General features: G+C 32.9%; 1 protein-coding gene across 4 annotated transcripts in view; it reads left to right on the top strand.

The window, feature by feature from the left end:
• The window catches only part of LOC126369372 (centaurin-gamma-1A), a 255,711-nt gene that overhangs the window by 169,504 nt on the left and 70,469 nt on the right, over positions 1-15,738 (top strand). Inside the window, exon 1 of one of the 4 annotated variants that reach the window (XM_050013738.1) lies at positions 9,359-9,978. The exons of 2 other annotated variants lie outside the window; for them this stretch is intronic. In XM_050013738.1, coding sequence (XP_049869695.1) covers positions 9,822-9,978 — 157 coding nt within the window. In that variant the 5' untranslated portion in view covers positions 9,359-9,821. Of the gene's footprint in view, positions 1-9,358; positions 9,979-15,738 lie in introns of those variants that run through there. One more of the 4 variants, XM_050013737.1, reaches the window with a different exon arrangement.

Raw genomic sequence — 15,738 nt, 5'->3', positions numbered from 1 at the left:
GAGCGATGAGACTTTGGGACTTTGGGTCTTTTTTGACTTTTTTTTTGGGATTTTTTTTGTGTTTATTTTAATCAATACGTAAAAAAATTAAAATAAAAACAACATCTTCCAGCGCGCCACACTGAGGCAGAGCGCCCAAAACGCTGGCAGCATTTCCCCTCTGAACTGCCAGGCCTATTCTCTGCGCAAAAAGCTGCCAGCTCTTGGACCGCCAGTGGCCTCAATGAGACTGAATGAGAATGAATAAAGATATTTTTTGAATTTGAATTTGATTCTACAGATGGAACGTAATAATTTACTTTAGTCAAGCTATAGTATTAAGCGCTGTTTTGGTGGTCGCGTTATGCTAGAGTCACTAGGGAGTGACGATTTTCGCGGTCGAATGCCTCAGGAAGTATGGAATAATGTGTCCCATAAGTTACTGCAGAGTTTGGGTTAAGTTAAAAGCTCTGATTGTTGCTGTGTAAAGTTGTCTTTTTTTTATTAATATTTCTTAATATTAATTTCTATGTACGAACTTTTTAATTGTGCTTAAAATTATGAAACACGTTTAGGTCTTTTTTACCAAGATCATGATATGTATTCTAATTATGATTCGTCAAGAGAATTTCAACTCTGGATTACCTACTTTGTGCTATAATACTTTTTGGTTATAGTAGAAGTATAGCTAAGTAAAGTGTAGCCTAAAATGCTTTTGTACAAACGTCATTTCCGTCGTAAGTCTAAGTAGATTAAGCACAGAAAATATGTAAGTCTATGGTCATAGGTAGTAGGTCCCTATCGCTAGATTCCTCTCACTCATACACAACGGTAGTAACCAGATGTTACAAAACGATTTTACTTTAACTAATTCACCCTTCCTTCCGAACCCCAAATATATTTTTAATTAAATGTAATTGTTTCGAATTATCCTGTTTCGATTTGTATCCGTTACTTAAAAAGCACTTAAACATATTGTTTTGATAGGCACCATTATTATCAGCACTTATAATCTAAAATTCCTTCTTTTGAAATATGAACATCTAGATACTCATTTCTTTTTCTTTTTTATTTGCATAATACTTGTCCTAAGTATTTTTCCATATAGTATTTAATAAATCTCTCTTGATTACATTGGCCATCAAATCCATGTTCGTATTTGGTTACCAAAGGTCAGTTACGAACGTGAATTAAACATTTCACCGCAATTATAAAAATCCAAAGGATACATACAATATGCCATGGAATGGGAAAGAGGATAACACATTAGCGATGTTACGGTGAAACTACAAATAATCACACACACGCAACTTTCCTTTTCCTAGTTGCAGCGAAGTTGCAATTATGGCGGAAGCGAAAACGTCTACTTTCCATGATAGCCACTCAACCTAGGGCTTAAGAATACCATGTTATTTGCCTTAAAACTTTACCTAGTTATGGTTTATTTTGCCTAGTTATTTATTTATGGAACATCAATTAGCATCTTCAAAGTGTTACCATTTAGAAAATTTTATTTAACTTTTCTAAGTTACAAATATTATAATTATATCTGTCGTGAAAGACAGACTTTCTGTAATACTTGTTTCGTCGCAAAATCAAGTCATAAGTTCCTGTCATTGTCACCAATCGATCACGTCATCACAGTTCTTCTTTTGAAAATAAAGTTCTCTGATTGACAGCCAGCCACAGTCACCGTGAGAAATCACAGCACAAGAATGGAATAATCGAATTTACTTGATACGTAATCGATATTACGCGCGACCGAATTCGTCTAATAAATAAATTGATAATCAGATCATAATACATCGGAGTCGGTGGATCGTAACTAATGTCCTTTGAAGGTTCGAAGAAAGGTCGATTGTCGTAAATAAAATCGGTGAATCGTATGCAGTTTTGGATCGTAAAGAACTCGAGCCCTTCAGCTTGTGCGGTAAAGTATTGTGGTGACAAATTTATTGCGTTCTAGGGAAAGAAAGTGACGCTTCATTGAACTAGTTAGCTGTTAGAAAGTTGACATGTGTAAGGATGTACTACGACGGGCTGTAGAAGTTATGAGCGTATATTTTAAAGGGATATTTATATCTGAACAAATTGCTGTACTCAAAGCAGAAAGAAGTATCGACGCTGTTATAAAAAGTAGTTTATTTATTGAATCTTCAAATACTTTTCATAGAAATAACGTTACGGGACTGTTTATTGTTGCTCGTCGTGTTTTACATACCTCTTGAACTTTTAATACAAAATCTTTAGTGGTAAAATTATGAATACTAACACTTTTTATACGCAACAATCAGGTATTTATCGCCACCAAAATAATCCAAGAACGTTGCTACAACCAGAACTGATAAATAAGAATATTATTTATTCGTAGTGACGTCAAACAGCGGCATTTTTTTTTTTTGACGTGACTTATTGTAGATTTGCCGCAGATGGCATTAACTACTTGGCCGGACAAATGGGGAGCGCTGAAGGCTCTCACCCGGTAAAACAGCGGCAATAACCTCTTAAATTCGGGTGAAAAAATGTTTCACGGATCAAATTAACTGAACTTTCACGCCCACACTTTTGTATGTGACTCGTTATTTTTTTTTTAATCTTCCTCGCTCTCGTATTTAGTAATTTAGTGTTATTTTTGATTCGTCTATTTTTACAAGGTAAGGTTATAACGTTAAAAGGGCTGATACTATCGGGTTATGTCGTATTCACTATTACATTTCTGCATATTTATTTCTCTTGTAAATAACTGTCCTTATTCATCTTCATGTTTGTTTTAATCTGTATCGGTCTGCCTAGCCTGATTTTCATCTGTTTCTCGATTTTATTCACGTGCACTTTAAACTTGAGCTGATTTAACTAATAACAGCTTAGCTTCCCGAACACAGCCCAATTCAATGCGCTACTTTTCTTACTTCTAGATACTAGTAAACAGATATTATGTCTATAAAAGCTTAGCTAACATTAAAATGTTGTTATTCGACACCATCATCATACAAATTGACGTCACATTACAAAAATAAATTAATCAAGGTGGCATCTCGTCGCAAATTTGTGGAAATGGGTCACAACCTGAAATTTCAAGGTAGCTTTTCAATAATAACAGTGCCAACGTACGACCTTGAGCAAATCCAAGTATCGGTTTTCTATGAAACAGTTTACAAGGTTAGTTTTCCTGGCCAATGTTTTTAAAGTAATAGCAATTCTCACTGAGACTAAAATATTGTTTAAAATTGTTAGGTATCTATGTATTTTTGCTATTTATTTCTTTGCTCTACTATAATATAAATGAAAATACTTATGCACTCAGCCACCCATACCTCGAAAAATTAATACTTTTTAACAATATTTATTACGTAAAACAAAGGGTTTAGTTTTATGTCTTTTATAAAATATTCACAAACAAAACTGAAATATTGTGGTTGACAGTCCGTTGAGTAAAAACCAATGTCTAGCTTTCAACCCTCATCAAGAATTGCACAAAATAAATAATTTCCATTAAAAAGAAAAGGTGAAAACGGTTTTTAATGTTTGTTTAAAAATAGGAAATGTAACCATATATTTATTTTTTAATTTATTATCAGTATCATTACCAATATTCTAATACATAAACATAATATAAAAGTAACACAATTTATGAAATCTTAACTTATAAATTAACAATTCAAGACCTTACGTGTCTAATCGTCATGTTTTTTAATTGTTTCGCATATTTATATATAGATTGGCGTAGTTCAGAAGTCAACATCAGTAACATAGGTATCAAGAATTCGAGCAATGACTTTAGCGGCCATCATGTAAATACATTTGTAAATTACGAGCAACGGTTGGCGAAGATTGCTGAATTACATATGAAATATAAAATTAAAAAAGTAAGTAAGTATTTGACGAAAAATATTTTCGATGTCACATGTTGTGATTCTATTCTGATTTCTTTCACGTCATCAAAAGCAATTGCTTCTTTTTCGATTCATAAATTCCATAAATTTCTTACTCCATTCCATTAATGAATGAAACCTCATCATGACTAGTATTTAAACAAACTATCTCACTTTTTATATGAATCTAGTCGATGTTATGTTTCCGCAAAGTCTCAATTCCCACAACTCTCTCAAGCACAAAGGGTCACGATCCACACTTTCTAAGATCGTCATCGTCATCATGTCAACACACTTACGCTAATCTGATTAATATTTTACTTATATTTTCTTCTAATTAAAGTGTTCTTGTACATCTATCTTTTTTTAATATTATACTGATACCTTACCTAATATTCAATCTATTTCTGTCAATCAATGTCTGATGTCTGCTAGTTTTTCTCAGTGCATCATTGCATGCATTTACTTTAGTGTTTATCTTTTAATCACTATTACTATCTTTTAACCTAGATTCATGAAGTAGATTATTAGGTAATTCACTATGACTAATTCCTCATGTGCATATCTTAGCTGTTAATATTAATTTCATGATTTCGTGGAAACTGTCATGTTTCATTAGATATATTATTATGACTAATGAAATTGGATATTGTTTATGTACTTAATTTACGTTTATTATGATGTCTGCACTTTCATGTAACCTCATTATTATTTTGATCAAAATTCTGGTTTAGTAAATTATTAGGTAAGCACAAATTACTCGTGTATCTTCATTATTCGACGTATTATGACTTAGGTCATATTATATTACATTACCAACGTTACTATCATTCTTGAAATTCTATAGATAATTAATTTTCATTCGGAAGATCTGTCGAATACCAAGTACGTTATACGTAACGCTAATATTTCGACACTCTCTCGTTTTATTCATGATGTAAAATTGTCGCGTCTCGAAATTCACTACGCCAGTGTCACAACTGTCACAAATCTTAATGCGGTTCTCATCACAATTTAACATCTCAATACGATACGCTTGCAACACTAACCTCATCATGCATTAACTTAGCATTATCATTAACCAGCTTCACACGGCCTCATTAGTTCATCTATTTGTAAGATAAAGAGGGTCAGAATCATTAGTCGAGTTCCACTGCCTCACCGGCATGTACATTTCATAGCAAATAAATATCTCACAATGAAAACCACAACATTATTCTTGCCAAATCCGTGATAATACGCTCTGCTCTTCGGTGCATGCCTTGTAACAATAACCTTAAAGTCCATGTTGCCAAGTTTTACAAGGTTATCAAAAGCTTTTTCAAAACCACTAATGTCCGTATGAATTATATTCTAGTTATTGTCCCTTGAAAGTAAAGTCGTAAAATCGTAGTCTATAAGAGTATACGAAGATTACCAGTCGTAAACTCTCCCCTTCCCATTGTGAGCTATCTGACCGTGTTTTTATAGAATTTAGATGAATCTTTAATGTTCATGCTTTTGAGATTCTGTTCCTGTTTTTATATGATCGTAAACTTCACGATGATAGATTAATAAGCCGTTAGGATTTATGTCTAATATTTATTTTATCTTTTTCAGGTAATTATTTGTTATGGGATTTGGAACACAGTTACCTCTTTGTCCTCAGGGTAAGTTTAATTGGGCGATATCATGTCACCCACGCATCTTATGAACATCCATTCATACTTATAAATTAGCTCAAGGCAACTTGAAGTAAAACCAATATTTTATCTAACATTGACTACTGCCTACGCGGAATACCACAAGGCTCTGTTCTAGGTCCTGCGACATTTAAATTAGGAATTACTTTATCTGTCCTTATCGGTTTAACCTAGGATGAAAGAGATATGTGTAGCGTGTTTTGTGGGGTGGGTAGGCGGACAAGTGCGTAGGTAACAGGTCTAGCTTAAAGGCATTTGAGTTAATAAACAATCTGTAAGATTAAGCTAAATACAATCCTCACTTTAAGTGTTGCAAAGGTTAACTTAAGGCAGAAAATAATAGTAAGGTAAACGGTATACAATAAATAAAATCAGTTAATGCCTACAAGAAAAGTCAGATTTCTATTATGACTCGCTTTACTTAACTAATTCTGTAAGCTAGTTTTACATTTGACCTTTAGAATGAATTACCTTTGACTTTTGTCTTGACTTTGCGAGGAAAGACGGTCAATTTTCAATTCTAAAAGACGACTCTAGAACGCTACAGGACCTTTGAGACATTGTCCGATATCCCCCTGGAATATTAACCTGCCAAAATTATAGACAAAAAATATCTAAAGAATTATAGGTTTTTTTTTTTCATTTTTTGTCATCATCATTTCCATACCTAAATCTAAAGCAAAGAGTGACTGAGACTACTACTTGTCGACTACTAGAAGTTTTGTATATCTCAAAAAAAAAACATTTCTTTATTTCCTCCTAGACATAAAACAAATAAATACTACATAAATATTGTGTTCTGTTATCATCAATTATGTTGCTGGCCATAAATTTTTATCTCAATGACAAATGTAGAGGATGGGTTATCTTGTACATGACGCGGACAAGGTGCAAGGATGGACCGGTTCGATTCCCGACTGGGCCAGGGCGTGGGAGGACCGCATTCTCAAAATGGACATAATTATTGGTACTATAATTATAATAGGAAGGCAGGTTCAAATTAACGATTCAGATTAACGATGTCTACTTGTGAAATATGAGGGATCAAAAAATGTCTCGAATAAGAAATGCGATTGGTACACACCTAACAAGTAACTACAACACAATACTACATGGAATAAAAGATTAAAGAAGTTGCACTAAAACTATATTACAAATAACGGTAATTAGGTACATTTTTCCCGGCATGAAAATATATAAATATGATATAAGTGATGAAGAATGTTACTTCTTCATTAAACTTTTCTAAATACACTAAAAAGATAAAGACAGTTCTCATGCAGTCATCTAACATTTTAATTTTCGTAATGAAACAGTCAACAAATAACCTTAACATAGAAACTGAAGTAAAGCGCAACTTATCTGTTCAAAACCATTATAACCTGGCCGTGTATAGTTCTTGAATTTCCCCTGGAAACAGTAATTCTTGGGTGTACGAAGGGGGGTTGGAAGGTCAGGTTAAATTGGATAATGATGTAAAATAGAAACCACATCGTGCTTGCTACGATCCTGAGATAAGAATTTGCACGACTCTCTAAGGAATTTTATACAATCAAGCGATGTAGCGCTTAAACATAGAAGAATTCTCAGGAAACAAAAAATCTGATATAGAACCTGAGACAGATGCTCAAACGAAAGGAGAGTCTTTTACGAAAATTTTAAAAGAATTGTTAACTTTCAACTAATGAGTAGGTAAAATTATATCTTCATTTATATTATATATTTCTCGAGTTGATAAACAGAATGGAAGAACATTTTATGTTTTTCGTATCAGTGCAGTTATTTTCTAACAATCTGCAATATGATTTACTTTTATGGAATCCCTATTTCACATGCAATTCTAGTTCCCTAAAGTGATAAGTAAGAAGTATTACTATTTAACCACGTGAAATGAACGCACCACTACGGTACAGATCTGATTAATAAGTTCAAAACGTGAAAGAATTTTAATATAAAATTATAAGAAAACATGGCTAAATAAAGCGATAACATGCTAACTGTGTAAGATGCAGATCATGGAATATGAAACAAGGAATATGATCCCAGGGTTAATGCTAAGGTCCATACCTTTATCTCTAAAACAGTAAACGTAGACTTGCAGAATCGACGAAAATGTAAATAGAGACATTTGCATTTATTGCCTCATGAATCTGGGATGTAGAACCTTATCAACTAAATGGACTTTATTTTGGAATTATGTTAATATTATTTTCCGCAGTAGCGGGTTAGAAACACGGATTATTCCTTTGGTTGGCGAACCATCCTTTGGTGATTTATCCTTTGAAATTATATTTTTGAAGCTGTTGTTACAAGAGGTACCTATTGAAATAGGGAGAGGTAGTTAAGGTCGCAGCTGTACATAAATAATTCAATAAAAATACGTGTCTCTTAGAGTAGACACGAAGTCTAGATACAATGGCACCAACCATTCATAGCCACCAGGCTATGACTGAAATGATAATAAATCTCCTGTATTCAGCAGGTTAAGAAAGTAGGCATGTATGATGGATGCCAAAAACATGTCGGGACACTCTTTAAAGTAATAATAAAAAAACATTGCAATAATAATATTGTTGGACACAAGCCCGAAAATGCGATTCAAACGAGAACCAGAATAAAAGTGACGTAATAAGCGATAAAACTAGTTTTTTCGGTGTATTTTTTTTAAATTTCGTATATATTAAAAAACTCATTTCGCAACAGTTCTTTTTTTCTGATCATGCAGCAAAAATAATGCGTAAAAAGATATCAAAAGTTTGCTAATATTCATTGCTGTAAACCAGTTTGCAGACTGCTAAAGTAAGATGTTATACCTACAAAATGAAAACACACACAAGATAACTACGTCTCGACTGATAATGTCCTTTTAAATTAATATTTACTCATAATTTGCCCGAATGTAACCTGTGTTAGATATGCAACCAGTAGTGTCATGTTGAAAAATACGAACGATATTTTTTCAATATTATGCAAGGGGACAATGGCAAGTAGATACCCACTCACCTACATTGGTTGTACAACTAATTTAAAGTCACAGGCGATTAAGTTTCAGTGTTACGTTTTACTTATTAAATTTATAACTATTCTTTATGATGTAAGTAAATATGTATCGGTATAGATAGACCAACTATTATTTTAGTATTTTATTTTAATTGTAGCATAATATGCTTAGGCACGGTGACACTGCAATGTTTAATATTTCATTCGGATACCAACCTTAATGCTTTTAACATTCAAAATTAAATGACTACCAACACGAGGGACACCAAATTTTAAATGAATGAAATGTTTGTTATGAAACTGTTAATAATCATAATGAAGAAGAATGAGGACATTTACTTACTATACTTCATCTAGATTATAAATATTTTCTATCTGTATCATTTCCAGTTTCCTTGATTCTAATTTTAGATGAGGAAATAACACCTTCAAGACACAATGCATAGTTCTCGAGTTTATAACTGTTTTAATCTCTATTATTACAATTCTCTTCTCATTCTAATTTATGATTATTATACCGGTTTTATCTGACAGCGTAAACATTTATATCTCCTCTGTTGCGAGTATTGTAGCCTTTGCTTTTCCAACTGAACCAAACTGTACCTATGTAAAACTCAGTCATCTAGAATTTCAGCTCTATTTTTTTACTGCTTTTTTATACCTACTCATCTGTCTGGTAAGTTCAAATAATTTGTATCCCAGTCTTCACCTTCGCAGAGTAGACCTACATTCTTGTAGTCATTGAACCAACCTCAGTAACAACAAACGGTAAATCCTTACGAAGTCTAGGTAAATTCTGATAAGGGAGATAACATAGAGAGGGGAACAGCCCCCCGCCTTTCGGGCCAGCTTAGTACGAGTCTCGACGCCGTAGGGACCGGACGTACGTTTCGTGTCAGTATTACACTCGGCAAATCGTATTCGAACGGATAAAGCGCAAACCACGATCATGTACAGAATAGTGATGTGATAGAACAATAGTGACTTACCTCTAAACAATAGACCAAATTACGGTCACCACAACGGAAGTTATAGACAGGAAAATAATATAGAAAACGGACCAGTGATTAATGTGATTACTATTGTTTTAAGACCTCGGTGTTTAGTGGGTTATTTTTACAGGTGTTTACGGCATTGATATAATGGTAATAGATACTGATCATGTGGTGATGTTGGAATCAAGAGCGTAAAGTTTAATGAGTGTACACTATAGCGCGAATCAAACTCTCATTGGAACTGCGTAATGAGAGTGTAATATTTTCGAACTGTAGTGGAAATAGATCAGAAAATGTTGGCGGTAAAGAACTTTTTCATGCCCGAGAAGCGGGTGGATTCCCCAAGGTTCTCAAGGATGCCTGAGGCCTTGATGAGGTCTATAAGGAGACGATCACTAAGGGTGAAGAGGACTAAATCCCTGGTACTAGTCAGCGAGAAAAGGAAGTCCGGTGAGTGGTAGTGTATGGAATTTTAATATTGTATTTCTTTTATATTACAAGATCTTACAACGTCGAAAGCCGTAGTCGAAAGCATAGTAGATTATGGCCTGAATGGCTTTTGCAAAAGGCCTATACCATCTACGCAGTAAATAAACTGATAATGATGATGACTGCGTAGCATAAATTATCCTCTTTCAATGACGTACCAATTAGAGTAGTAGTCGGAACTAACTTACAAATCGAAAATATATCCTACATAAGTATATTCGATGCTATCAAAATTGGTGTTACTAAAGTAGGTATTATAACAATAAAATATTAGACGAAAAAAGGTTCCTAAGCACAAATAAAATAAACAACCCTAATGCACGTAAAGTAATTAACAAATTAAAACAGGGAAAGATAGTGAATTAGCAAAATGGGATTTACCGGAATTCAAACCCCTTATGCTTATGAAACATGACGATTAGCACTAAATACCTATTTACCTGTAAATGTTATTGCGTAATGACGCAAAATTATGATTTATATTTATTATTAGAACAAGTATTAATGTAAGTAGTTATACCTATTGTTATATTATTTTCAAAAAGATTTATTATTATTTTCGCTTGCTAACTAGGTATTTTTAGTAGTTGGCTTTTATAACTACTTGTAACTTCTTGTTTATAATTCCTGAAAAGGTATTTGATAATGTGTGTCGTGCAATATCCAGAACTCCATTATGTTATAGGTAGGTCATTATTTAATCAGAGAAGTGCAGGGAAAAGTGGACACTTAGTCTAATTTTCCGTCAGTAGTAGTTTTACCACAGATATGCTGACCTGTACTCTATTAAATATTTAACATAAATATACCTATCTATATATCTACATGAAACTATCATGAGTAAAGCTAATCATAAAAAACCTAACCTGGTCTTTAACAAGCTTTACACCTATTGCGAGTTTTTTGTACCTACAACTACTTTTTACTACTCTGGGAAATTTGTACTTTTTTGGCGAACAACCGAAGAAAAACGTAAATATATATAGGTATGCACCTATTTAAATGAACATAATTATCAACATAAACATCACGATCGCAATAAAAACTCAAAATGTTGTCACCAGTCATTCACCTTAAGTCACCTTGTTCACCTTAAGTCACACTTAGTTGCAAACCGATAACTTTGACTTTTAATTGAATATTCAGATATGACTATTTATGTATCCAGTTAATGCTTTAATTAGAAGGCGATATTAAACTTTTTTATAAGGTACTTACTTAATAAGTACACGATGGTTAGAAAATAAATATTCTGTTCTTATATCCAGAAGATGCGAAGTCTTAAAACGATATGTATCATTAGATCATTTACTACATCGTATAACAGCAAAGCTAACTTAGTATATTTGCTTATAATATTCATATTTGGTTCTACTATTAAAGCTTAAAATAATCTAATCCAAAGAGAAAACCAGTAATCTTGTCATTGCCATTGCAATTATATACGTATTGAAACGCTAACAACTATTCTATTCGCCTGATTTCTACGGATACATAATTCATGGCACGAAGATGCGGTTCTGTAATAGTACGTAATGTCCATTGACACGCTATTTGGCTTGCAGATTTATCTTCCGTGAACAATAGGAGCAATGGATCGATAAATTACCCTCTATTAAGATACAGTCGCTAAATTCATTAAGTACTCAGTTTTTTGGATCGATCGCTTGTTTGTTGCGTATCATTGGCCTGATGGATGAAGCTTGCGTAATTTGGTCCGGAATTAATATCAACGTAATTGAGTTTGTTATTTAGGTATTATTTGTCTTTTTGCTAATAGGTCTCGCCATCTTTATTGGAAAGAAAATAAATGCAGTCGAAGATATTAATTATAGAAGTATTTGTGTCTTCCATGATTGCTAGTTCCAATGCATAAACTTTCTTCACCCTAAGGTTGCCTGGCAGAAATTACTGTTTAGCAATAAGGCCGTCTATTCTGCTTACTTTATTCGTCTGTACGTGTCCTGAGTTTATGTTTTTGTGCAATAAAGAATTATTGATTGATTGATTGTTTCACACAACTTCATCTCTTCAAAAGTCTAAATTATAATACTCAGTCGAACTTGTATTTCACTAAATGATCTAAACAGGCATTATACGTCCTACTGCTGGGCACAGACCTCCCCATAATCAAATGGGTATGGAGCATACTCCACCATGCTGCAGGTGTTTTATGGCTAATAGTCTCTCCGAAACACAGAATCCTCATACTGCCACTTACAAGGATCAATTGAATTGAAGTCGTTTTTCTGCATAAATTCCAAGAGTTTTATCCATCTCTATCTAGATCTGTAAATATGTTGACTCACTCATCTGTCACTCTTCACTAAAGCAAAAATGAAAAAATGTGAAATCACAATGTGATCACACTGTGAAATCACATATACCGATGTGATTTTATTTTGCGCAAATTTTTAAATTTTTGCTTTGGTCAAGAGTGACATAATAGTTTTTACTGTAAAATGCTATTGATTTACTGTTACTTACAGCAAAACTGTGTTCAATTGAATAATTTTATTCTTACATTGTACGAAACAATAGCACAAAAGCATATTTCACGTGAATATGTTTTTGTAAAGCTGAATGTCGGCAAACTACAGCTTTATTTTATGAAGGTTTATTTTACGTACAAAGTTTTTTTTAAAGATTATAGTCGACTACTTACTTGAATACTTCTGAGTCATGAAGCCCGTGCAAAATCAAATGCACTGTAATCGTGGAATATGAAGTCTTAATTCTGAAACTGACATCATCTATCCAGCATGTCACAGTTTTTTGCGCTTTAAATTATTATAGAAGAAAAATCAATTTTCTTTTTTAATAAATGACAATTAAAAATAAAAATACCCGTAAGTTAGTTTACTTGTGTTCAAAATTTATCCTAATTTGCGTTTGTATTGAAATGGAACGTAAAATTGTTTTAAATTTTGAATGCGCATTGTTCTTATAATATTTGTATTCAATAGAAAAATACACAAGTACTTTTTTTTATAAACTATAGCCACAGATTATATATTTTATTACAACTGAATGTGTAATGTGATGCAGCAAAGTACGCAGTGCGGGTGACATCACACCTCACAAACACCACTTGTGAATTATCAGATTTAATTAAAATTGATTAATTTGATCCAAGGTGATAGGTGACTGAATTAACTGGCATATGGGAGTTGTCCGCATGCCAGCGAATAGCGAGCGAGTAGCTAATGATTTTCAACACTGCTATTCTCTAAAATCAACTATGAATGATAATAAAAGAGGGTTTCATTTTCAATATTAAAGGATTTTTCAAATAAAAAATTTATGTCGAAAAAAAGCAAAAAGAAAACAAAACAAAATTCATTAAAGGATTTTTCTTTCGGAAAACTTAATTTAAAAGTTAAAGTGTCAAACTTCTAGTACTTATATCAAATTAAAACATCGAAAGAAAGTTGAAAATACATCAGGATTCTTTCGAATCGTACGCGCCGTCTGAATTTTCTGAAAATATAAATTAATGCAGGGCCCTTAGATAAAACTTCAGTATAGTAAGTACTTACCAATTTTTGAACTCCAGCATGTATGATATACTTGTGTGGATTTAACTCGTAAACTAAAGGAGACACATAAAAATAGACAAATAAGTAGATTTTTTTTTCTTTTTAAAAGTGTAAACTGTATCTGTGTAATTTTTTACTTTTGAGTGACCGTAGGTTTATCGCTAATCGCTACCATGGAGGCGGACCAGTGCCGCAAAGGGTTGGGGGAGGCCGACCAACGGCCGCGGGCAGTGGACTATGCAATGACAAATTACATGACCTTTCCACACCGTAATTTGAGCAATCGGTTTAAATTGTCTTTTTATTTACTTTTATAGGTACTTATAACAAAGGAGATTTTATTTAGAGGTAAAAAAAAATAAAATATCATAGACATTTTTTCAATTACTTTTTAAAAGTATATGTACTACTTAAAAGCTAGCTATATCTTCCGAAAAAAAAACGAATGTGAAATGAAGAAAGAGCTGACTATTAAAAGGGACAAATTTTGTAATGGTGATGGTGCTGGCTGACATTATAACGTGTGATTTCAAACCTGCTTCATATTTTACATCCGATCGTTTTCATAGATAGAATACTTAACACTTATCATGTCGTATTGTGTGCAGGTATCCATTACTTTATTTTTCTGTTTGTAAAAGTTCTAGAATACTGTGCGTCGCTGGTATTGAATGTGAATAAAAAACACATGCTTGAATATTTAGAATGGACTGTATTAATTAAATTTTACAAAAAGGTTGAAAATGCAACACCCATCGCCATGATGGTTAAAGGGTAGAAGAAAAAATAGAATTCGGTGTTGCCATAATATAAAATACATTTTAGTGTGTACTACACAAATACTCTACCAAAACAAACCTATTGCAATACTGAACATCGTATAACGTTGTTCTTCTGATGTTGTACAAAATGTAACAATTTCAAAATTGTATAATTGTAATTAAATAAAATATTTCATTACGTTACGTATCTTGAAGATAGTTTTAAGTATTCGAACTTTCACAGGTCGATATTCAATTTCAATTATGGCCAATGTCTAAGTGCAAATGTGGTATATTAATTAATTCTTTATTTATGAGCCCACAAAATTCCTTAAACTTTTTTATGCCAATTCCTTTCTATCACGCAACGGTCTTTATAATCGCATTCTTCGTTTGTTACTTCGTCATTTCCACTACGACCCTACCAACATTTTATTGACTAATTAGCTTTATGCACCTGGCTAGCACGTGCCAACTTAAATGTCACACTTTACGTTACTATTGTCCACTATTATATGACCCTTAAAACTATAACTATTCATAATGATGCCGGAGGTCTCGCTGTGCTGGTCCTTAATTAACTTTTTTACGAAAATTTTAAAGAAAAGTGCGCCTAATTAGCCTTCGAAATGCCAAAGGGTGCGTTCGAATTTCAATTGAGTTTTTAACGATTTAATATTGTCAACTGCCAGTTACTTTTATATTTTTTAATTCATTGACATGCCGAAGATATTTTAGGGAGATGTTTTAAACTTTATTTCATTGCAAACATATAGGCAGCCTTTATGTAAATTAATCAAAATAGCCAGTACATTCTCCTTCTTATCTTGATATTTCGAACGTTCCAGACGTTCGACGCATTGATTCCACTCGATTGGGCAAAACGTTGACCGAGCTGAAAAATGATTGGCTGAAAATAATCGAGTTCAAGGGCGATTATGCACGCAATCCAATATTTTTTGCCTATAAATCTAAGTTGAAAGATATGAAAAACGTATTTCTGCGATATTTCAGTGGCCAGTATAATACTGATTCCAAATGTTAACAACCATTTTTATTCGCGAATTACTAAGTTTATATGCAAGGCATCACATGTTGTGCCATTGCCACGAGACGAAACCGAAAAAAAAATAACGAGCGTGAGAAAATTAAAATCGAACCCGTGTGATGCGCTTGAAATACGCGAGGTTATGTTGCGTTCTGTTTTTAAATAATTGTTCTTTTTGGTATTTACCTACAAAATTAAATGAACATGGACTTTTGCATTACTTTACAAAGAAACATCGTAGGAGTTGATTGCTTAACTAATAAAAAAAATCCTTATAATAAATTGTACGTCTTCTACTTATTAGGTACTTACCTATTAACATAGTTTTAGTAGCACTGTGTAAAAAGAAGCTATATCTTTGGATATTTGCGAT

The sequence above is a fragment of the Pectinophora gossypiella genome, chromosome 9 (assembly GCF_024362695.1).
Source record: "Pectinophora gossypiella chromosome 9, ilPecGoss1.1, whole genome shotgun sequence".
NCBI classification, from domain to species: domain Eukaryota; kingdom Metazoa; phylum Arthropoda; class Insecta; order Lepidoptera; family Gelechiidae; genus Pectinophora; species Pectinophora gossypiella.
Note: the sequence above shows the minus strand (reverse complement) of the source record. Positions and strands in the feature narration are given on the sequence as shown.